We start from the raw sequence: 24300 nt of genomic DNA on the forward strand, positions 1-24300 counted from the left end.
TGGCGAGATATTAAAAATTTAACTTAAGACTTTCCTCACTTCGTCTGTTCTCCACTCAGGCGGGTCTTTTTGTCTCCTCTCCCGCAGCTCTCACGTCTCCCTCTCTTTGCTCTCGCTCCATCTCTCCGTTTTTTGTTGGGTTTTTTTTCTCAGTACAAAATTGCCGCTTGGTTGTTTCCTTTTCTTTTATATTTCTTATCAAAGCATTGTCGCGGAAAAGAAAGACGTAGCAGGCAAACATCTTTTTGCGCTCATGGACATTTTTAGCGGGCGGCTTTCTAACAGAGACACACTGGCATCAGATTTCCATATTCGTTACATGTACTGTGTGTGCCTCGTGTGTGTGTGTGTGTCAGATTCTTCAGACAACAGGCAGGAGATACGGGGCATGAGTAATGAGGAACAGATGAAAATAGAGGAAGGAGAGATCCAGAGAGAATGAAAGACAATGACAGAGACAGGAGTTTGTGGTCGGGGCGATCCCTGCACACAAACACCCACTACCCACCCTTCCACCACCGCCACCACCCTCATGTTCCAATCAGAGGGCGACACACTGAAGGAGCCAGGCACAACCACAACAATGCCATTTTTTTTTCCAACCACGCTCACACACACACACACTCATGCACACAGACAGACAGACACACAAATTCTGAGCCGAGGGCTGAAGCGTCTCCTCTTGTATCCTAGTTTCCCCCTCACATTTAACGTCTTCCCTTCCTCCCCTTCGTTCTCCTCCCTGTCTCTTTTTCTCACCCCAGACTATGCTCTCTCTCCCTTCCATCCCTGTGGCACGCATGATGGTTTGACATAGCGAACCAGCGCCAGACCACAAAGCCTTATTTTCCCTCTGCAGCTCCTCTCTCTCTCTCTCTGTCTCTCTCTTCCTCTCTCTTTCTCTCCTTCTATCTGCCTCCCCACCCCTCCTTACTACTATACAGTTTAATCTGCAGCGGGGGCTTAGCGGCACGGCTGCAGGACTTCCACATCACTTCTTTCTCTCTGCCAGAGCAGAGGATTTGCGGCTGTTTGCAGCCGTTCTCCTATGGCCCCTCTCCGTCCCACACCCTCTGTTTTCTCCATTTTCTAAAGCCACTTATTTGTTTAATAATTTATTCATTTTCATTTCCTTTCTGCTTTTTTTTTTTTTTTGGCCTCTCTCCTCTCTAATATCCTCTCTTATCTCCCCCCCCCCTTCTCCATACAGTGGCGCCTGTGTGACATGTGTTTGCATTACGTCTCATTATTCCCCTCTTTAATCACCGTCCCCATCGACAAAGCCGTAAAAAACTCAGTTGATGTCTGTGAAATCGCTGTCATGGCTTGCTTTTTTTTTATTTTTTTTTATTCAGATCCAAAGATAGGGGCTCTCAGCCAGTGTTTGCTCCAGTTTCTCCAAGCGACAGAATATGTTATTGTTATTCACTTCAGCTGGCCGCCATCCAAATTTTGTTTTTGTCCCTTTCTTTTAAAACTTTTTGTTTTTTGTTTTTTGCTTTTGGCAGCATCTTTGGTGCTAAGCGGTCACTGCTCTGGTATTTTCCCAGAGGTTACATGTCAGTCAACCACTATGGGAAGCTCAGAACTTTCTACGGGTGGTGGTCTTTTTCTTTATTCAGCTGTTGTATCCACTGACTGATTTTGGAGGGCGGGGGGGGGACATACCACAAGGGCCCTCTTGGATGCCCCTATGGTAGATTAAACATGATAAAGTGCCCGTCTGGTGGACAAAATATGGTGAAATGTCCTCTCTTTTCACTATAAATGTATCCGACTATCTGCGGGGTGCCCCTCAAAAATCCTGAGTCCGCCAGTGGATGTATCACTGCTCTCGCTACCTCTTCCAAACATTTCTGCTGCTCCTGGAGAAGGAGGACGTATTCCTACGCGTGCCAGAGGATTTTTTTTTTTTTTCTGGTTTTCTTGGAAACAGCTAAGCACCTCCAGGTGCTGAGGACAATAAATGTGAAAGCCTTTCATGTGAACCCAGAATGAATCATTATTGTGTTATATCAATCAGCGAGCGAGCAGCAAAAGCAGACATTTATATGAACATTTTTCACGCATTAGTACTTCAGGCCAAAGCGAGGAATTTTCCAGTCCATTATACGAGCGGCGAGTGTTTGCACTGTATCCTCTGCGGGGGCCTCTACCTCCGGCGTCCCCGCCATGGCTTCGGTCCTTCTTGGCTCGGTCTCACAACCGCGCCATTCACAGGCGTCGGGGCCAAGCGGCAACTGGATGCCTCAAAATGGCTCCCACCAATCACCTCCGCCGCACATTAATTCTATTAGTCTCTCTCTTAGCTCCTCATTCTTCTAGCTGTCCAGGATTAGCCCTCGCCACTGTTTGTCTGTAGATTTGTAATTAATGACTTTGATTGTCCTCTTTTTTTGTTTGCTTGTTTTTTTGCCATTGAATCAGGATAAGACTGTCTAGCTGAGCTTTTTCTCTTTTGTCCCTTCGTTTTATCCGTCATCCTGTTGTTGTTCATTTCCCCTGTCCGTCTCTCGGGGAGGGGGGGGCAACACAAATCCCATTTCTTGTTGTTCGTGTTCAGGAATTATGTTCTGCCTCCCCATTTCTCTCAGACTCCCTAAGGCACCTGGGATTAAATGATGTGTGATTTCTGTTTGTGTGTGCGTGTGCGGTTTTGCCTCAACCTTTACTGGTTCTCTTGATTGTGTAAGGGCTTTCCGCGTGCAGCGATCACAGTAAAGATTGACTTCCGATGAGGTGTAAAGCTTTGCATGGAAGGGAGTATCGGTGCGCCATGTGCTGTGTGGGCTTTGCGTGTGTGTGCATGTGTGTGGCCGTGCATGCATGTGTGTGCGTGTGTGTGGCTGTGTGTGCATCTGTGTGCCTGCGCGAGGGGATGAATAATCTCTTTACAAGCACCAAACATTCGAAATTACTAGACATGCCCTGTCCTCGGAAGACAGGATGCCAAGGGCTTGAATGCAAATGTACAAACATGACCTGAAATATCCTGCCTGGATTTACTTTAACGTGATCCATTTGCGTGGGTATGAACGTGTGTGTGTGTGTGCGCAACAGCAATCGCACGGGTGTGGATGTTCGACACACCTCGTGGGGAAACTACGTAATTGCCAGTGAATGCAGCGCATACGTATGATAGGACCACCGCTATCATTAGACGCGCAGTGACTTCATATAAAAGTAGACAGTCTTTGCATAATAATCACACTATGCCCATTCTTCACCTTGTAAACATGCACCACAAAACCATTTCCTTTCCGCCCTAATGTATCCCAAACGCCTTACTCAGCGATTCCCCCGACTACTCCATTCCTGGATGGCCTTTAGACACAGGAAGTGCCTTAGCAGGTCTCTCAATATTGCAATATTAAATTAGGCCCGTCATTTAATACATCCCCTGGTGTAGGGATTGGCATCGTTTTTCCCCGCGCATCCTCTGAAATCTCCCGGCCGAAAGCAAAGAGACACCTAACCAACTGCCGGCCTCCCCCGTGCCTTTCATAAGAAGCTCCTGTAATAGGTTTATTGAAAATAACAAGGTTGTCTTCTAGAGTTACAGACGGGGGCTCTTGCTCCTGTCTCAGCTCGAGCGTCAATAAACCAGGGCGTATTTTTTCAATGGAGGCGTCTTTAAGCCTCTCGCCGAGGTATGGCTTTACACCAAGGTGTTTTTTTTCTTTTCTGTGATGTTTCAAAGGAGACATATTATGCTCATGTTATGGGCAGCTCACACGAGCCCGAGCCAGCACGGCTAACAACAACACAGCAGCTGTGCTAAATCCTTTCTTACTCTAGGTGCCAAACTAGTCACCAGATATGAATTTTGTAAACACGTGACTCTTAGTGATGTTCAAATCAGTTCGATGGAACGACTCTGTAATACGTAGGAACTGATTTCACACTTCACTTCTCTCTCGTTCATTCTGTCGTTCCCACAGACCGGCAGTCGCTGTGTTGTTGACTGTTAAGTTAGCAGAGTGGTGAGGAGGACTGAGAGCCAGCCAATCATATGCTGAGTCAAGGACACTGTCGTCGAATTTTAGCCAGTGAGAAACAGGAAAGCATAGCAACCGTTTCCATGATTAAAAAAAAAACAAACAAAACATTTCATCGTGTTCATAGCTACTCGTTGTCGTTCGTTCACTGATTTCTCTGCTGGCGTTCTCGTTCAGTCAGTCGCTCGTTCTTGGCTTGCAGGCTTTAGCTGTTAGCTGTTAACTGTTGCGTTGTCTAAAAGTACACATAATCATGAAGTTGCAGCTATGTATGTGCTGTGAACTACAGTGTTATGTTGACCGTTAGCACGATCGTTTGAGAACGAGGAGCTGAGAACTGTGCATTACGTGATTCACCGCTAAACGCCGTCGTACCAGAAACGCGACTGAACGAGCAAACGAACGAACAATATGAATGATTCTTCCTGCCGAACTGACCGATGGGAGCTCAATCTCGACATCGAACGATGAAATCCACCTCTAGCAACTCTGTGAAGTAGTACAAAATTAAAGGTGAGGCTATTGAAAGTGGAGCTGTGTTTTCTGTGGGAGAGATGAGCCTCTGTCTCTGGCTTTTTAAAAAACTTTTTTAAGATCTTTTACGTGCATGTGAACCTCTATAGAACGCTGAAAAAAAGACCTAAGAAAGCAAGGAAGCAGCAAACGGATAGAAAATTAAATGAAAAGAGATTAAACAAATTAATATTGGTTTAAGAATGCAGAAATTCCTCCGTATCAGTCCCTTTTGTGTTGCCCTTCAAACTCCCCCAAACACAAGAACATTTAATTCATGTATTATAACAAATGTACACTTTTATGTGCAACGTTTTAGGAGACTCAAATAATTTCATTATAGTCATTTAATTGGCCCCTCAGTTGCTGCTGCGGTTTGGTGTTTTTCTTTCCTCCATGCGTGACACAGTGACACATCAGTCCGGTTCAGGATTCAGTCACAGCACAGATTGATCCCCTTCCTTCTACACAGCTCTGTCACCTCCCGACCCCGAAACTGTCTGCGCTCCCCAGCGAGTATGTGCTCGTTCGTGTGCACGCGGCTGGTTGTTTTGTGAGCGTGCACATGTGTGTGCAGTCATCTGTGTTGTCTCCCTTTATTTTTTTCCTCACCGAGAGGCAGACGTAATAGGCCCGTGTCAAAACTGTGACACACACACATATATGTGTGCAGAGTTAAAGGCACTAAAACGCGGGATTATAACGTAATCTGACATTTCTTGGCTGATATGCTGATTCACCGATTAGAAACCAGTCGGCACTGCCAGCAGCGCGTTTGTGCGAGTTGGGGAGACATAATGACAGATAATGTGTTTGTGTGTGCGTTGGATTGGAGGGGGAGACGATTCAGTTTGCAGGCGAGCTTAACGTATGCCGCCTGCTAGACCACATGAAAGAGAACAATCATCCGAATGAGGATTGCAAAGCTACATCTCTCTGATTGGAATTCAACAAACCTCCGCATTGGCTTCAACTCACGAACGCAACACACACACACGCACGCACGCACGCACGCACGCAAGTGAGGCAGTTTGCGATAAGCTTGCCTACCCCAAATGGACTGCCCGAGTCATGCCTGCACACTAGTACACACAGCCACACAAGCAGCATACATAAAGCTTGCTCAACAAATTGGCTGCCCAGCGCACACACACACACACACACACACACACACACAAACTCTGCAACACGCTGATATTCTTTCCTGTTGTGGCGTGTGCTCATTGTAAGCAGCCTAGCCGTGTCGCTCGGCTCTCCTCATAGACTATTTAGCTGCTTCTCTGCTGCGCTGGGTGGCAGCCAGTAAAATGGTGCGCTCATTGTGGAAGGCTGCTGGCTGCCATTGATTTGGCCCAGCGGGTCTCGGAGGATACACACTGTTGCCCTGCCAGCCAGGCCCAGGGAAGGGGGGGTGGGGGTGGGGGGCTGGGTGGTGGAGGTTGCTGTGGTGTGTGCACTCTCCAGATATAAAAAGAGAAGGGACTGTAAAGTGCATTTATTGGTGTGCGCAGTGGTGCAGTACGTGAGGACTCTCTCGGCGAGATCCCCGCTCCCGCTCTGACTATATATTCCGAACTGTTTAAACCCCTATTGGGAAAACTCGAGGAAAGTCCAGAGCGATCAATTAGCCGTAATGCTTTTGATGTGATTTGTTGTGTTTACCCAATAGAGAGGGACTAGATGGCGAAGGAAGGAAGAGGGAGGGGGGGGAAACAGCTTGTTCAAGAAAAACGCTCCTTTCTTGAAAACTCATCCATATTTTGCCGTCATCTCCCCTCCGTTTTTTTCTCCTTTTTTATCTTTTTTTCCCACACTTCGATTCCTCAGACAAGCTTTGAAAAACAAACAAAGGGAAGCTGGCATCAGACTATAAATAATGCAGACACACAGATTGGGGTCAAATGCTTTGGATTCCACAACACATACGTATGCCTGAATGGGCGCTCCTGCACACACACATCATACATTGTGAGGTTGTTTTTATTTCCCTATAAGCAATATTTATTCCCCAGCGAGCAGTCAGGGTGATAATTAAGAGCACGCACACACTCGTCACACACTGTCGTATACAGAGAAGCACACACTGACTCTGCTGCACGCACTGTACTGTACACACACACACACGCACAGGCTGTTTACTGCCTTGATGTCCCTCGATGACAAAGCGTGACAAACAAGTCTGTTCAGAACACATTTTGGTCTCTTTGCCCCTCCTCCCCCCCTCGCTCACCCCCCAACTCTCCTTTTCATAACTCCAACAAGGGCAACTCAGTCATCCTCTCTACACACAGCTCCTATCCATCAGCGCACTGCCATAACCTGCTGCCGTTCCGTGATAGATGGCTTTTCATGCGCAGATGTATTGGCCCATCAGACTTTGAGGAAGTGACAGATTAGATCATTATGCCCTTTATGATTACGGCTCTTGTTTTTTTTTTGTTTTTTTTTCCCTTTATATATTGGCGTTTGTCCGATGCAAGTTTGCGCTGTGCTTTACGAGAAAAGCAAATATTTTTTTTTTCCACGGTGGTTGCGCTTCCAAGGAGGGTGAAAAGAACGAGCTGGGTCTTTGCGAAGAGGAGACTATAAACATGATGCGGCGTTTCAATTCAGAGAAGGAGCCTTTGAAGGACACCTTTGTGTGCCATACAGTGTCTAGTCTTTCCGTGCTCTTTCACCATCTCCAACGACTGCTGTCAGTGGAGAGATCGGTGTGTGTCGCTGTCAAAGTGGCTGTCTTCAAGTGTGCCATTCAAATAGTGGTGCAAAACGGTGAGCAAAGAGGGAAGATACTCCTCTTTGTTTCTAAAGGATCGATGCTGAGATTTTCTGTGTATTGTTGATTTTTTTTATGGATGAACATAACAAATTCAATGAGGAAAGTCGATTACACAGGGACAATTACATACAGCTGTGTAGAGCGCCCACAGAGAGTCGAGTTGGGGAAGACGTTGCAGGGGTTTATTCATGCCAGGCCAGAACCACAATAACATTTCTACAATATGTGCCAGAGCTCGTGAACGCCACATATTTATGAAGACTTCAGTGACCACAGCTCAAGACGTATCAGCATTTGTTAGAGTCTGACTAGATATTTTTTAGCAGACCTCTGGATAATTTCCTGCCAAAAACAGGTATTTTAAGCCAAGACATGATCTTCTCCAAACCGAGCAGTTGTTGGTTCTGTTTGAAAGAAAACTAATTGCCAGCTATTTGGATCATTGTCAAGCATAAACATAAAATATGTTGTAAGGATTTATTGATTTTCCTTGCCATTTATGATGGCAAAAAGATGGGTCTTCACTTTTGTGATGAAACTGTGATGAAAATTATGCTAATACTGAAAACAATCGGGAGTTGCAGCCCTGCAGCTATGCCAGTGTGATGCCAGAACATCTACATTTGGCCAATTTCAGCATCCACAGGAAAAATTAAACCACTCCAAGCAACAAATTTCAGCCCCGGGAATATGTAAGCTTCTTTGCCATTTCCTGTTTTGTTAACAGTGTTTTGGCTGAAACTTTTTTTGGTTAACCGATGTTGAACTCATTCGTAGGGCACAGTTAATTAACCTTATTTGATGGTGGAAAAGGCAAGATGGGCTTAAATGCTGATTGAGGCCGCATCAGAGCTGCGAGTGTGTGATGTTTTCCTCCCCATACTTTGAACCACCACCTCTGTAGAACACGTGTGTTTTCCTCCGTTCCTTCATTGTGTATAAGCGATTCTCTCTTATTCATTTGTTGTGCATGACACGCCAAGTCATATTTACAGATTGATATTGATTTAATGAACCTATGGTGAACCGAGTCACACGTATTGCTAATCCTCTGAAGCTAAATGGTTCATTCAAATGTCCATATATATATACATTTGCATCTAATTCTCTTTGAAGGTTTACTAATCTCGTGCATGGAACAGATTACACTGATATGATGTTCCTGCTGTAAGAGGCTTTGAATTGTTTGCATTGAAGTGTATCTCCTGCATATCTGTGGCTTCGGAAACACATTTGCGCACATTTGTATTTTGGACCTATGTGACCCTGAGCAGCACATCAAACAGCTGACTCTCCTTCCTTGAGGTGCAGCATTATAAAATTTCCCAATGCAGCGGCTGCGTTCCGTTTTTGTTCACCTCTGTCCCTGAAAAACAAAAACATACAAACACTGACACCAAAAGAGTGCGTCAGATGTCACCGTATCGTATCATATCCTCAGATTCAGCGCTTCATCATTATTTGTTGCGTCCCCATACATAAGCCCTTTTTGCTTAACCTAACCCTGAAATCAATTCCGCATGTGATGCGCAGTTCAAGCAGTCAGAAGCGACGAAGCTGCTGTTTGACCTTCTGAGGAAATAGTTTATACAGTGGAGAGTATTTACAGTACACGAGCAGCGTTTTGGCACCGGTCTCATTCAGCCTATAGGCTTTCTCCCTGACCCCTGACTCCTAAATCCCGTCGAATGGCTCAATGTCATGATTGATGATGTCATTAGGAGCATCAGTGACACATAGAAACGAGGACACGCTTTGATGGACAGCAGCCTCGCCACATCCATCTTCCTCTTGCATGTGTGTGGTGCGTCTATCAGACATGAAGCAGCGAGGGACATTTCTTTCTGTCTTCATCACAGAAGAAGTGATGGTATTTCCCTTCTTACCAGATGTAAGAACACGGGTCTGCTGCATGTTGGCATGCGCTGCATGTCACATAATGAGAATGTGTGGTTGCTTGTGTGAGAGGAAGCTCCCGATGGTGCTCCCCTCTCCTCCTCAGTATTCTCTCCTTGGCCCCCAGTCCCTGTTACTGCAAGACAAGCTCTGCATCGCTGTCACAAGCCATTATAACATATACAGAACCATACAGGGCTTCTGTCCTCTGAGACCTACAGATCAAACACACACTCACGCACACACAGAAAGAAACACATGCACATACGGTCCGTATTGCATGCATGCATGGCATCACACCTTATACACCATACTGTCTCTGTGGTTCTCTTGCCTTTGTCTTGGTGCAAAGTACCAATGTGTTTGTACCTGTGATTTTTCATTTTCACATGTGAATTTAGATGATTCACATGTGACTACACATTTTCACACATTTTCACGTGTGACTGATGTCACATGCAAGCTAAAATCTTTAAAAACTATATGTAAAAAGTCACTTTTGAACTAGACACTTTCACAAAGGATTGGCTTGTTTTGCACATCAATGAACATTTTCACATAACAAATTTACATTTTCACATTTGAATTACAAAACAAACATTAGTTAGCTTAGGCTCTAAAACCACTTTGTCGGGTTTAGGCCCTTAAATGACTACTAGGTGTAGTCAAACATCATGGTTTGGTTCAAAATCACTATGTTGCTTCTCTGGCTTCTGTTACAAACATACCTACATTACCCAAGCAGCATACGTTATTTTGTATACATGACGTAACTTCACTATGTCAAGTTAAGAGAACTCACAGTTGACTTCAATTTCCAGCAGCCGGCTGCTGGCTGTAGCCTTTTATTTAATGGACGGATATGTGAGTGGTATCAATCTTCTCATCTACCTCTACACCAGAATGTGAATAACCTAATTTCCTATTGCTTTAAGAAAAGCCTCTGAGTACTTTTTCCACCACCGCTCCCTCTTCCCTCCCATTCTCTGAGGAGTCACATAACAGCAGTAGCTGCGTGCATCACTGATAGGTCTGTCTAATTTTTAAGTCAATAAGCAGTGAGATTCAAATCTGTTAAAACGCTACGGTAGTCTTACTCATGGTGCTCAAATGCACAGACCTGTTGTTATATAAAGTGCCGGAGCCAGTTGAGATGGATGGTCCGCTGGTAGTTGCAACCAGAGAGCTTTTTTGGGGGGGCTGTTTGGGAAATCATGTCAGTCCAACCATCTCCTCTGCTTCTGCATGTCATGCTCAACCCCCTCTGCCTCTCTCTCTCTCTCTCTCTGTCTTTTTTACACGCTCTCTCACACACACACACACACACACACACACACATTGCAGGTCCAAACTTCCTTCGTCAATGACATCATTGAGTTTTCGTGCCCCCAGCGGCAACGAGCCAAGGAAGGGTGGAAGCGCCGGCCCTGGTGCTTTAAGTCAGATGTCTGATTTGATTCACCCTGACAACCAAGGACCATTTGGGAGCCCTGTAACCACGGCAACTCCCATCACAACATTGTGGGTGGTTGGTCGACGGGGCCAGTCAGGGCCGGTGTTCCTTGCATCCATTTTTAATGGCCAGTGTACTTAGTCGTTCTTCCTGGGCCTGTCTCCCTGCGGTCCCATCTCCAAGAAGGAGAGGCAGCCGCACTTGGTGGAAAAAGCCCCCATTACATATTTATTGTCCCCAGTCTTAATTACGAAGCCAGAGGGGATGTGGGTTTTGCTCACTCGCTCTCTCTCTCTTGTCTCTCCTTTTAACTTGGAGGGGTGGGATCTTCTCTCCTTCTGTTTCTTTTTTCTCTCCTCTCCCCTCCAGTATTCAGACCTCCGTCCTTCTGAGCTTTGCAATTTCATATCCGTATAAACTAAGCACCAGTGGAAAATCTGAGTCGTTTGTGTATACTGTACTCCTAGTAGCACGTGGAATATAATGTTTACGCACTGTTAAAACAAAAAAAACAGGAAGAAAGAAAAAAAAGAAAAAGAAAACATAATTTTAAGGCAACTGTCTTGAGTCAAACTCAACTAAAATTTGTAATCTTTTGTTGAGATCAGCCTTCAAATAATACGCCACATTTTAAAGATATATCTTGATATTTTGAATTCTCCTCAAAAAGCATTTCATAAATACTAGGACTGGAAAACAAAATCAAATATCTCACTGTTTTTTTGACCAAATACTCCAGTAATGTAACAATGTACAGATGACTATTGGCAATCACTCTTTCTGTAATGCAGCCTTTAACCCACACACTCAACACTTAAGCCATATTGTGATATAACTTTATCCAAAGTTGAAGACATTATACTGGCAAGTCTCTTGGATGCTTGAAAATGTGTTGGACCTTTACAATTTTGTGGCAGTGTCATTGTAACTATAGCTTAAAAGTTTTCATAACTACGTATTCGCAGTGCATAATCCTGCAACAAAACAAAAAACAGAGGAATTGACATTTATGATTTATGTTCTAAAATCGTTTTCACTCTGGGAAACTGGGTGGAGCTGTTCTTCCTCCCAACTTTAAACTGGCGGCAATATATGCAAGATATAATCCAGTTTCCAACATGTGTTGCCTTCCTAATTATAACAGTTATGCTTGATTATAGAGTTAAGTCGGCAGTATGTCGCCATGCACAGCAGGAAACCTCATGTGTTTCAAAATCCATGTATAGTCTTTGCATTTCCCCGCATGTTATTTTGAGTCGTTCTCATGTCCTCCCACTGCTCTGCTGGCCAAAATCAATCTGAGGAAAAAGGTTTTGTAACCCCATCCTTCTCTCTCAGCCGTTGTAACATGACATTGGAGAAGATTGATCAAGAAATGTATTTTTGGACTCTCATCGCCTCCCCTTTGACCTTCAAGGTTGTGGTATTGTTATCCTTTATGACTTGTGAAATTTCTCCTTTTGAACGCTTCTTACTTTCACATTTATCGACAGATTTCATCTTCCTCCGGGTTTTCTATCTGAATAGATAAAAAAATGATAATAATACACGGAGCGATGAGGGTTTGCTTTGTTTCGTCCATTCCACACAAAATCACCTTGAGGGGGGCCACTGAGGAAGTGCGACTTCTCCCATTCACATTGAGCTTCTCTTTATCTGGCAGAAGTCACTGTAATGCTCGCTGGAGAGACAAGTATCTCTCTTTTTTTTCCATCACAATGGGAAGGCCATCTCTTAACTTGTGGTGTGCCGTGGAATTTAGTGAATGCACGACGCAGGGTTCGTGAACTGCTGAGCGGTTCCTGTGACGCCCCCTCCTTCTCCACTGCCGCTGGAAAAAATGTCATTTCTGTGAATGAATGCATAAGCCCACAGATAACTATGCTTTTAACTGGGTAAAGAAGTGGGAGGTGGAAGGCTGAACAGCCTGTTACAGGATAAAGAACCACCTATTGGACACTTAGTCTAGGTTATGTATGATAGAGGAGGAAGTGGGAGATGGGTTATAGCTGGAGCGCCCTGTAGATAGAGGGTCTCATTATTGAAGGGTTAGCCCGCCTCTGGTCCGAAGGAAATCCGTATTTTATTTGACGTTAGAGCCGCTCAAGGCCCGTAAATTATTACTGCTGCGTTCCACCTGCGACGTGGAGGTCACCCTGCCGGCTAGCTCGGTAGATGTGCGTGTTTGTGCGTGTGCCAGTGTCAGCACACATGTTCGTCCTGATGCGTGTCCGCTCCAGCCGCCTTAGCCTACAGCAGGACGCGTAGCATCACACAGGGGCGCAGCCGTCCTACACCGTGACCATACTGCGGCCCCATTCATCCATAGATCTATCCTCTCCTCCATCCAGCCATGTACTAAAACACATTACAGAGTTGACTGCCTCCGATATGCCACTTCCCCTCCCCTTCGGGCACTAAAGGCTCCCTACTGTACAGTGTATGCTGCAGGAGGCGGGGTATATCATGGCCACAGTGAGATATGCAAATGCTCGACCACACGCTCGCACTTGGACGATGGCACCGGAAGTGTGAAAAAAGTGGATTTAGTGCCGTTTTTATGCGCTGGTATTTTACTACACTGAAGTCTTTATCCCCGTCGTTATTTTGCAGATTCAGGTTTTACTTGCGAAGCATAAAACAAGCTCTTGAAATATGATGTACTTCAGTATAAACCGCCCAACAGTCAGACATAAAATACAGTCAACTGGACCACTTATAACATTAAAATACTCCTGAAAATGTCAATAACTCAGCACTACAAAACAGGGAATACCTCACGAAACACTAAGGCTGCAATCAGTGATTAATTTTAAATTGATCATTTGTTGCATAAATCATCAGAAGAAACGTGAAAGATGTCCATCATGATTTCCTGGGGCCATAGGAGACATCCTCGGTTTGCAATGTTATTGTCCAAAGCGAAGCTTAAATTCTCTCCTTTTAAGAAGCTAATTTTTGCATAAAAAATGACTCAACAATTGATTGAAGATTTCATCTCTAAGGGATGTAACTAATGATTGTTTTCATTGTTTCATTGTGTTTAAATGGCTTCTTTTGTCCAACCAAGACACCAAAACCCAAATACTCTTCATTCACAAAGGAGCAGAGCAACAAATCTTCCCATTGAGGGAACATTTGACTTGTTTGCTGGAAAGATGGCTGAAATCATGAATAAAGCTGTAAATTCTTCCTCTTTAAGAGGCTGAAACCACAAAATGTGCCACGTTTCTGTTTGAAAACTGACCTAAACGATTCATTGAATGATTGATTCTCAAAATAGTTCATTTCGAATGCTTATCCACTTCACTGAACCTCTTCTTTTTTGATTCATAAATACATTTTACTGCTGATTGCCCTTCAATTTTTCATCAGAATTTCATCAACGTGACACAGTTTTGCTTCTTTGCGACTTGAAATAGCTCCCGTCAGAGTTCCGGTTACACACTGAACCGCTGCCTTTTGACCACATGACTTCACTTTCTCTTTCTTCCTCTCACCCCTTCATTCCTACTGTACCATTCGGTCTCCGTATCCCTCTCCCTTAACCTTCTTGCCCCACAGCTGGCGCTCATCTCTCATCTCCATCTCGCTTCCTCCCTCCGTCCCGCCCTCTCCGCAGTCCTGCTGCTATCTTTACGACCCCCTCACTAATGCACCTCTCAATTAGCCTTCGATGAGGTTTCCACTAAAGGCCGGGTAAATAGGTAATTACATGTTGTCATCCCCCCACCTCTTGCTAATCCACTCAACTTCACTCCGCTCCTCTCTGTCTACCCCGCTCTCTCCGTCTCACCCTCTCAATATCATGGATGGCTGCCAGAGACGGTCCAATAGAGGCCCAGCGTGGGCCTGTTAGTCACAGCTGGCTTAACCCTTCGATTGGCCACATTCAGCACTCTGCTTAGTGCACACTTTTTACTGTTTTCTGCCCGCACTTCAGCTCCGTTATTTGGGACGCTTCATCATCAGAATGGTAAAAGTGGAACCACCCACTGGCAAAGTGCTGATGAATCCCTGCCCGCTAATAGAGACGTTAAACAGGTCCAGGTGTTTTGAACGCTCAGAGAGGTGAAATGAACGGTGACAGGTGGGAAATAGCAGTGGGAGGGATTTGTGTTTTATTTTTTTTTTTTTTTTGTGACTGACAATCAGAGAGCGTAGGCGCTGTGGCTCTCAGGCTCTGACGGCTATTGATGCGATCAAATTGCCTGCCTCGAGGCAACAGTCCACAGGCAGCCTGCGAAGCTGGTGGGATGTATTATTTCTGCTCGTGTCTGAGGCTGAGGCCAAGAAAGGAAACGGAGTATTCATCAGCTTTACTGCGGCTGAAATAAATTGATGCAAACGCGTTGTCTTTGGGTTGTCCTCATCTGTTACATCAACAATAACAATGTTTACTCTGATATATAAATGTCCTCAGGACATCATCCATCTAGGCGGGCGCAGAAATCTCACCGTTGTCAAGGTCTGCCCATTATTCAGCGATGTCGTAACAACGTAGATTTTCATCTTTCATGCGTTAGGACCAGGCCGCCTTCGTGCAAGGAGCCACTGAAAAGGGACGAGGCTTATTTTTGGGAGGAGGGACCGAAAAGCTTCGGTGCCAAAGTGAACTTTGTAATCAAGATAAAACTTTTATTCTCGATGGAAATGGATGCTGGATGGAGAAGACCTTGGCTACATTGTAAAGAGAGGGAAAAGAAAAAATCTGGAATTCCTATTTTGGATACAAGGCAGTGTAATAAGACCAAAAATAGGATATTTGATTGACGGCCCAGTCCTCCTCATTTTAGAGAGAAACGAGATATCCGTGAAAGCAGCCAAAGAGGGAGAAAGTACAAAAGAGAAATAATAGTTTGTTTGGGCCTTTGGAGATAGACAGCGAGGTGGAAAGTGAGAGAAATAGGAATAAATGAAGGTAGAAAGGGAGGGAGGGGGTGGGGGGGGGAGGGAGGACAGAGTGTTTGGGGAACCAGAGGAAGTGATAAGTTGAGAACAGCCAGACAGCCTAAGTCCTCATCTCAATCAATCACATTTTTCCCTTCCTCTCCTCTCAGTTTGTCTTATTGATTTCTTGTTTCTGCCAGTGTCCTGAAAGCCCGACTCAAATGACTACTCAGAGTTTTTGGGGCTCCATCTCCCGTTGAAAACAACTATCTGGTCATTTGTCTCACAGCTATATAAGGGAAGTAAAGAGATCTCTGGAGGCTTATCCAAGATGATGTAGCCGGACCATTCTCCTGCGAGTTTCTTTCATACAAACTGCGACTTTGCGTTTATCAATGATGCCTTGGGAGAAACTCAGGGCTGGGCTGAATCAGGACACAGTGTAGCATTGATCACGTCTATTGTAAGTCTTTTAGGGCAGGTCCAAGTCACATAAGTCAAGATGCTTACCAGTTACACCTCAGAATTTTGAACATTTCAATAGAACAGCCTTTGAACATTTAGCTTACTTTGCTACATTCAAAGTGGAAACAAGTATTTTCAGTACATAGACAACTATCAAAAATTCGAATGTTTGGCATTATCATTGTTCCAGGATTATACCAGGTGCAAACCTGACAATCTACATCTTAAGGATCAACCTTTATAGCTGTGATTTAAAGGACACATTATATGCTAATTTTTAGGTTCATGATTTTATTGTTGGTTACCAGTAGAGGAAGTTTACATGCTTTAGTGCTCAAAAACACATCAGCACTGTATTCCCCCCCTCTGTCTGAAACATTCTGTTTTTGCTCCTGTCTCTTTAAGGTCCACCCTCCCAATAAGCCAGTCTGCTCTGATTGGTCATTTGACACACGCTTGTCCTAGTACTGCTAACAATAACAGTGCAGCTGTGCTAAATCATTTCTCACGTGCCAAAACTAGCTGCAATGCATACATTATGCTAATGTGTGACATGCTAACATAGTGTGATGTCAAAAAATCACGGAATTAAAGGCGGGACTACTGACGAGGCGTTTCAGGACTAGTGTTTTTTGTGGGAGAGAGGAGTTCCTGTTGGCGCCGAGTTAGACCTCGGAATAAAAATAAAACAAAATGATGCAGAATAAAACAATGATGAAAAGAAATAAATTAAAAAGTGTGAGAGGTCTCCTATAGGTCTCCTTTAGACCAGGACTAAAGTAACAAGACTGAACCTGTAAGCCACTGCAAAAACAAAGCCAGGAATAAAAGATGTGCCCCGGTCGAGATAGCCAATTTTATCTGGCAATATATTCCCCCCGAAATAAATGCAACACTTGATGTCTAATGACGACTTTTTTTATGTCATGTGTCATTTTAAGACCATTTTATGACACCAATAAAATGATGATATATTGGTGCCATGAAATCCAAAGAGAAATTAACTTTTAATCCCAAATAATACTCGGACTTGGGAAGTGGAATGTAAAAACCATCCCTAATAAATAAACAATAAAACTGACTCTTAGGCTCTGGTTTACAAAAATTTGGCTCCAGGGTGTGGTTATTCATTTCTTAGCCGGCAATATACTGCCAATAACAGTTTTTACTACTTTTGGTTGGATATCGATGTCAATGAGTTCTCGGTGTAATTATCTTGACAGGTCTACAGACTGGGAAATCTCCATCCGTCCTACAGCTGATAATGTAAATCTACCCACACAGCACAAGCCTCTGACTCACATTCACTGTGTGTCCCCCGTCTTGTGTTCTCCTACACAGACACACACACATGCGTAGATTACAGTACATACATACCGGGGCTGCTCTTGGGTGATAAAATGTGGGTGAGTCACCCATACGCAGAGGCAATTAAAATCAATGTCACAGCTTGATGTCATCAGCTGCTGTTCCTGAAGACACTGACACTGAGCTGCGTGCCTTTAAAGATCAACGTTTCTCTCGAAAACACGCTCAGGGGTTGCTCCTGGAGTCTGTTTGAGTCTGTGTGTGTGTGCAGCGGGGGAGATGACAGATCGCTGGTAATCAGTGTGTGCACGAGTGTATGTGTACACACATGCTCAGTAGTCATATACATCAAACGAACACTCTCCCTTCAAGCCGTTTCCAGCTTTGTTTTGTTTGTTGTGCCATGAGCGAAACTGTTATGTTTTGTTGGCATTTTTTTTTTTGTTGCACAACTCCATTTCCATACTTGCTTTTATTCATCGGCAACGAGCGTTTGCGGAGCCCCCCGTGAGTGACGCGGCAGCAGCTTCTTCAGTAGCTCGGATGGCTAATCAAAGCCCTCCTTGTCGAATTGAGACAAGAAAAAAGGCAGAGGTATTTAAGGTACACCCAAGTCGTGTTTCTGAAACAACAATCGGTTTTAGTGCAGCCTTACAAGATAGATACTTAGGATACTTAGGACACAGGCGGCAGCCAGCAGTCAAGAAATTAGGATGTGACTGTAAAAACTTGGATGCACCCAACTGAAGACAAGTAAAGACAAAGAAATTCAGACGTTTTTGCTTTTTAGGTCTGGTTCAGTTTGTATGCCCACCATGGATGTATTTTAAGATCTGGATATCGAACCCAAGGATGCTTGCCTAGTGCATACAGCAACAAAGTGATTACCTTCAGAGCACACATCTGGGATATACCTATACCCTGCTGGAGTATAGACTTTACATTGCGACAACTTTAGACATTTTTAAAACTCTTCTCTCCGCTTGAGGGAAGTTTTGCAAGTAGAAGATAGTCATAATTGATTAATGGAGAAAGTGCTTTTTTGGTCCCTCGGGAATTTTTCGTTGCAATACGGAGAATGGTCACCGGACAAATTTGGAAGCGAGGCAGAACAGCAGCACCCTATCTGGGTCTGTTACACATCCATGGTTCACGCAAAGGCCGTCACGCTATCAGATTTTCACCGGACCATTATCATTGCCAAAAGAAGACACGATATTGTCAAGAAAGAAGGAGCAAGAAGTACACGAGGATCAACCACCTCTGTGTTAAGTCCTTTTCACTTTCCCCAGTTCAGGAGAAAATCCACGTCACCGTGGTTACCAAATGACCTTGTTTACACAGCTTACAAGATCACTTACAAGATCACATCCTTTAAGGGCAGAAAGGGAGTACAAAGGAAGGTTTCCTCTTGAGTCGGCGCTAGCATCACATATCTGTCATAAAATCCTGTGGTTTGGTTTCACAGTCCCACCCGCTGTCTGACAGCAATCACACCAGCTCAATGCAACGGAGCTCGTTTCAATTGTACCGTATGTGTTTGGCGTGACAGCTCCCTGAGACCATTACAGTGGCGAGTGACCTGTCTGCTGTCGTTTAGTAAACAGGTGTTTTTTTTTAAAGAAACCTTCATGACCGGCAGCCACCATCCTTAACGGAGCATAGGAGGAGACCAACTTTGTCTGTTCTGTTCGGCTTGACTTGTTTTGTTTGTTTGTTTTTCGTGCGGCGCTATGATGCAACAAATACAAATTGTCTCTCCATTGACATTTCTGTCAGTCTGCCACTGTTTGAACAGAGCAAATAGAATAAGTTAATTAGTATGTCTAATTGCATTTGGTGGCTCAGCTTTGGGAATACCAAATCAAATTAGAATACTCAGTGTTTATTTTTCCATGGCACACGGTTTCCCTCAAGCTATGCTTTTTAGGATCTGTCTCTTGTCTTTGTCTCTATCTTTCTCGACGTCCCTTCCAGCTGTACTACGCCTTCGCTTTGTAGTCTACCCTCCTCTCTCTCTCTCTCTCTCTCTCTCTCTCATCATCATCATCATCATCATCCTCCCACATTTCCTTTTTCTTTTCTTCTGTATTTGGATCTCATTCTCTCTAATTTTCTTTCTCGGTTTTTTTTTTTGTTTGTTATTTTTTTCTTTTGTTTTTACTTCTGCCTCCATGTCTTGCAAGTTTTCAGCTCCGTCTCTTGCTGTTTTTTTTCCCTCCTCTAAGTGATAATGTCATAGCTACCAGATAATTAAATAACTTGGCCCTCTAAATGGGACAGAAATAAAAATAAAAGCTGTTAATCCAATAAGCAGCCAGTTAATGCAATAACAACTTATGATTAATACTGCTTTTTTTTCTCCCCTGATTCTGATGTAACCAACAGTTTGAAATGTTATGGGTGTTTTGACTGAAGCCCAGTTTCTCATTACGATATGAGTGTTATTATTGTAACCCCCGTCCTTATAAGCATTTCCTAAACAGTATATGTAACACAGTAAAATGTAGCTGTAAGTAAGCATAAGGTTTTTAATCAGGCTTTGGCAACGGTAGCTCAGGCCATGGGGACTTGGCTTGGGAACTGGTTCCAGTCCAGCGTGGACCAGTCAGTATGGAGTGAGGAGTGGTAGCTGGAGAGGTGCCAGTTCAATTCCTGAGCACGGCAGAGGTGCCCTCGAGCAGTCTAATGAACCCCTGATTGCACAAGGCACCTGACCATGTGGTGGCCTCCTCCCTCTGACATTCCTCCATATATTAATGCATATGTGTATAGGTCTTCTTCTTCTTCTTCTTCTTCTTCTTCTTCTTCTTCTTCTAGTTCTTTTTCTTTTTCATCACCGTCATCATCATTTTCTAGTTCTTCTTCTTCATCATCTTCTTCTTTTACTTCTTCGTCTTTTAAATATTTTTCAGTGCTGTTGTAGTTTTTTGGATGCTGCTATATAAAAAGATAATGAATGACAGTTCAGCATAGTCATGGTTTAAATTATGTTTTATTAAACACTTTTAGCTTAGTTTTTCTTTTAAAATGTTATGCCCTGCTCATAGATGATAAATATGGGGGATTAAAGGGTAAAGTGTTGCCTTATCAGTTACCAAAATGTGTTTGTCTGTCTCTCTTCCTCTGCTCTCGTCTCTTCCTCGGCATCCTCCTCCCTCTCCTCAGTGTGTCCTTCTGTCTATCCAGTGAAACAAAAAAAAAAAACATAAGCCAGTCTGTCACTCCCCGAGTCAGTCTTTGTTCTGTCAGAAGTTATCCCAGAGATAAGTGTGAGTGATGGCTGCAGGCCCAGCCAGACAGCCAGTGTATAATTGAGTGATAGGGACTAATGTAAGTGAATGGCTCAGAGTCGACTGTGATCCACAGCAGCAGCAGAAGCTCAGGCACCAAAGGGAGGCTTTTTGTTAGGCCCTTGGTAATACTAGCGACAACCACCACCCAGATTACGATCTGGCGACTACCTGGCTGTGTGTGTGTGTGTGTGTGTGTGTGTGTGTGTGTGTGTGTGTGTGGCTCAGGTTGTCTTTTTTTGTCTCTCTTTCCATCCTGTGTCTCTTTTCTTCTCTGTTTACCACTCCACTTTCCCTCTGCACACCTCCACCTCATCTCTCTCTCTCTTTCTTTTTTCATCTCTCTCTCTCTCTCTCTCTCTCTCGCTCACTCCCTCTGTTATCTTAGGTCTTTAATTAACGTGACATGCTGTGAAGTGAGATACTAAATAATGCAGGCTTTTCCAGTGACATTGAATCAGCCAGAATGATTAGTGGCCACACACACACACACACGCACACACCAAGATGGATTTGCCCTTTTTTTAATCAGTGATCTACCGTTTAATATCTGTATTCCTTTTGCAGCAAAATTGCAGCTTAATGAGACAAATATGCACATAAATGATCTGTTGAGAACAGACTGTCTCACAAGTTTGCATTTTAGATTTATGTAGCAGTGAATTCAACAGTAGGGGAGTGCAAAATTTAAGAACCATTCCATTAAAGGAGACATATTCTGCTTATTTTCAGGTTCATAATTTCATTTTGGGTTACCACTAGAATAGATTTAAATGCTTTAATGCTCCAAAAATGTGCCAGTTTTTTCATACTATCCAGTGCTACAGCACTCATGCCTAAAAGTCTCTTCCCCCCTCAATATCCAGTCTGCTCTGATTGGTCAGCTCACACATGCCTGATCCAGCAATGCTAACAAAAAAAAAGCAGCTGTGCTTAATCAAGTCTCACGTCCAAACCTAGCCACGCAGAATAAATGATGCAAATGGCTGACATGGTGACGTTGTGCGATGTCACAAAGTCCCAGAATTAAAGGAAGGGGCTGCTGACGAGGCGTTTCAGGAGCAGTCTTTTCAGTGGGAGAGCAGAGCTTCCATTGGTGTGGACTTTTGACCTTTTGAACTTTCAAGATCTTTTACATGCACAGCAACTTAAATAAAACACTGAAGGAATGGAAAACAATTAAAAAGCATGATAGGTCTCCTTTCAGAAATGGAATTAAACTGAAGTAGAATTAACATTGTCAGTAAAAACGACAAAAAACTAAATCAAGCTAAACTCAAAATCCATAACAAAAGATGGTAATGGCCCCTTGAAAACTACAACTTAAATAGACCTGAGACCTTATGTCCAAAACTAAGTAAGAATAAACTATAAAACTAAGCTGTAATTTCCCTTTGCTGTGGCTGGATACGCAAGGTAGCTGAACAATATGCCTTTACACGCTCTCATATCTGCTGTATAGTGTAAATCACAGCGCAGAGGACTTAATTTGTGCAGGGGGAGATCTAGGTTATCCCAAAGCAATTGTTTCAGACCAAACCAAGTGGAAAATCCAGTGTGGGTTTAGTTGTTTGCTGCCTTGGCTGCAGGGAGCTCTGGGTTCCAGCGTTCTTCTGCCCCTACCCCCCTTGTATTTTTTTAATCAGATGGCTTGTTCAGGAGTGGAGGGGATTAAGACTGCTGCTGCTGCTGCTGCTGCTGATGATGACTATGTCCAGTTTTGGAAAGCCAACAAACACATGCGCGTAGGCACGACAGTGGATCACACACGCGCATACAGTATGCAGGCGATTCAGCACAGGCACAGGCCATCAGTGGCGATATACACTTGCATGCACATACAGACGCATCAGCTTACGCTTGAGCTAGCCCATATGCATGCACATGCAGAGCAGGCCTACGCATTCATTACTTCAAAAAACCCACATTGCACATCTGAGCGTCTCTCTCTCTCTCTCTCTCTCTCTCTCTTTTGTGCCCGCTCACTCTCAGTGTCTCTCACTCAACACTGTCAGTTTCTGGACAGCAGCAGTGATCTGCCATGTCTCATTGTGTCATCTGATTTGAGCTGTGAGATTTCTGACACGCAGACTGATGCCTGTCTCTTCCGATGCCGGGCACTCACACCAGGCACTGCCGATGAAAGACAGACCGACGGACAGACAGAAATGGCAAAAAATTTCACTGATGGAAAGGCTAAAGAAAGATGCTGAGAAGACTATTAGTAATAGAAGAGACGAATGAGGAGGAAGGGGAAGGAGAGTCAAAGAGAATAGATATCAAGAGTATTTAGGAGACAGAAAGGTACAAAAAGTCACAGATGTGTGAGGGAAAATGAAGAGATCCAAGGATGAAATGATAGTGACATCGAGCCGTATGTTGACCCAACACTGTTTGCAACAGAGCCAGCCGATAACGCCAGCCAGCCTCCTCCCACTCCCACTAATCTCCCCATCATCCATCAATCACTCACTTAGTCCTCCCACCCCTCTGTCTTGAAGCCATTCGTTTCCTTTTCATCATTCTAAAATCATGACACGTTGTAACGTTAAGCAGAAAGGGGCCAAGTGGAAGACTCCAAGCAGGTGGGCAGAAGTATCAAAAATCTACAATAACAAAACTGGATCTAAAAAGCATAGACGTCAGGTAATACAAAAGCAGGCAGCTAAAAGAAAGAATCCAAAAGCAAAATACTAAACTAAGTGGAAACAGGGTTGACATGAGGAACACAAGGAGCAAAAACAAGTGAGGGAACACATGGACTGAATACACAAAAGCTGATGAGAAAATGCATATAAATGACAAAGACAGGAAGTGAAACAAGAAACCTTCGAAATAAACAGGTAACATCGAAAAAATAAAACCCCCAAACCGTGTCATGTGTGGACCGAAATCCGGTCATGAATTGCTTTGTAGCTCGTATGATAGGTGTAAAAGAGTCTAAAGCAGAAAAAATCAGGGCGGTTTCTTATTCGGGAGATGAACTTTCGGTGTCGACTGATGATTTAATGCCAAATGTTTTCCATAAGTTGAGATTCATCAGCTACTTTGTGAACTCACCCACGCACACACACGCACACACACACACATGCACACGCCAAAACACACCTCCGGGCAATGAGTGTATGGTCCTAATGAAGCGAGAAGAGGAGAGGCAGCTGCATAACTGGAGTGTGAGGCCTTGAGGGAACTCACACACTTCAAGTCTGTGTGTGTGTGTGTGTGTGTGTGTGTGTGTGTGTGTGTGTGTGTGTGTGTGTGCGTACGTGCGTGTGTCCGTGCATCTGAAAGTCTCTTAATTTGGACAAATCTAATGACTGCATTTTCTCTCCTCTCCTCTCCAGGTTGTGAGGGCCTGTTTCTATCGTCCTGTCGTACAGTGAGGCAGTGAGCTCACGGTGGATACAGCATGCATGTGTCGACATATCCCATGATGCACTCCGCCAGTCCGGGCCTGCTCCTCCTCAGCTTCCTCTTCCTCGCCGATGCCGACTGTGAGTCCCTTCACACTCAGACCCATCTACACATATTCTCAGACACACACACACACACACACACACACACACACACACACACACACACACAGACACCTGCTAAAAGGTGCATACAGAGAAATGATATAGTACATGTGTTTTGAATGTACATGCTGTTTGTGCATTGATATAGATGAGCACACACTTAGAATGACCTGATTTTCTCTTACAA

The 24300-nt window shown here is 44.1% G+C and overlaps 1 protein-coding gene across 1 annotated transcript in view; it reads left to right on the forward strand.

Moving 5' to 3' along the window:
* Positions 1-24300, forward strand: part of ptprdb (protein tyrosine phosphatase receptor type Db) — a 161619-nt gene that overhangs the window by 66294 nt on the left and 71025 nt on the right. The window contains exon 7 of the mRNA XM_037102768.1: positions 23940-24089. Within this exon, the coding sequence (XP_036958663.1) occupies positions 24005-24089 (85 nt within the window). The 5' untranslated portion in view covers positions 23940-24004. The remainder of the gene's footprint in view (positions 1-23939; positions 24090-24300) is intronic.

Source organism: Acanthopagrus latus, chromosome 1 (assembly GCF_904848185.1).
Source record: "Acanthopagrus latus isolate v.2019 chromosome 1, fAcaLat1.1, whole genome shotgun sequence".
NCBI lineage: Eukaryota > Metazoa > Chordata > Actinopteri > Spariformes > Sparidae > Acanthopagrus > Acanthopagrus latus.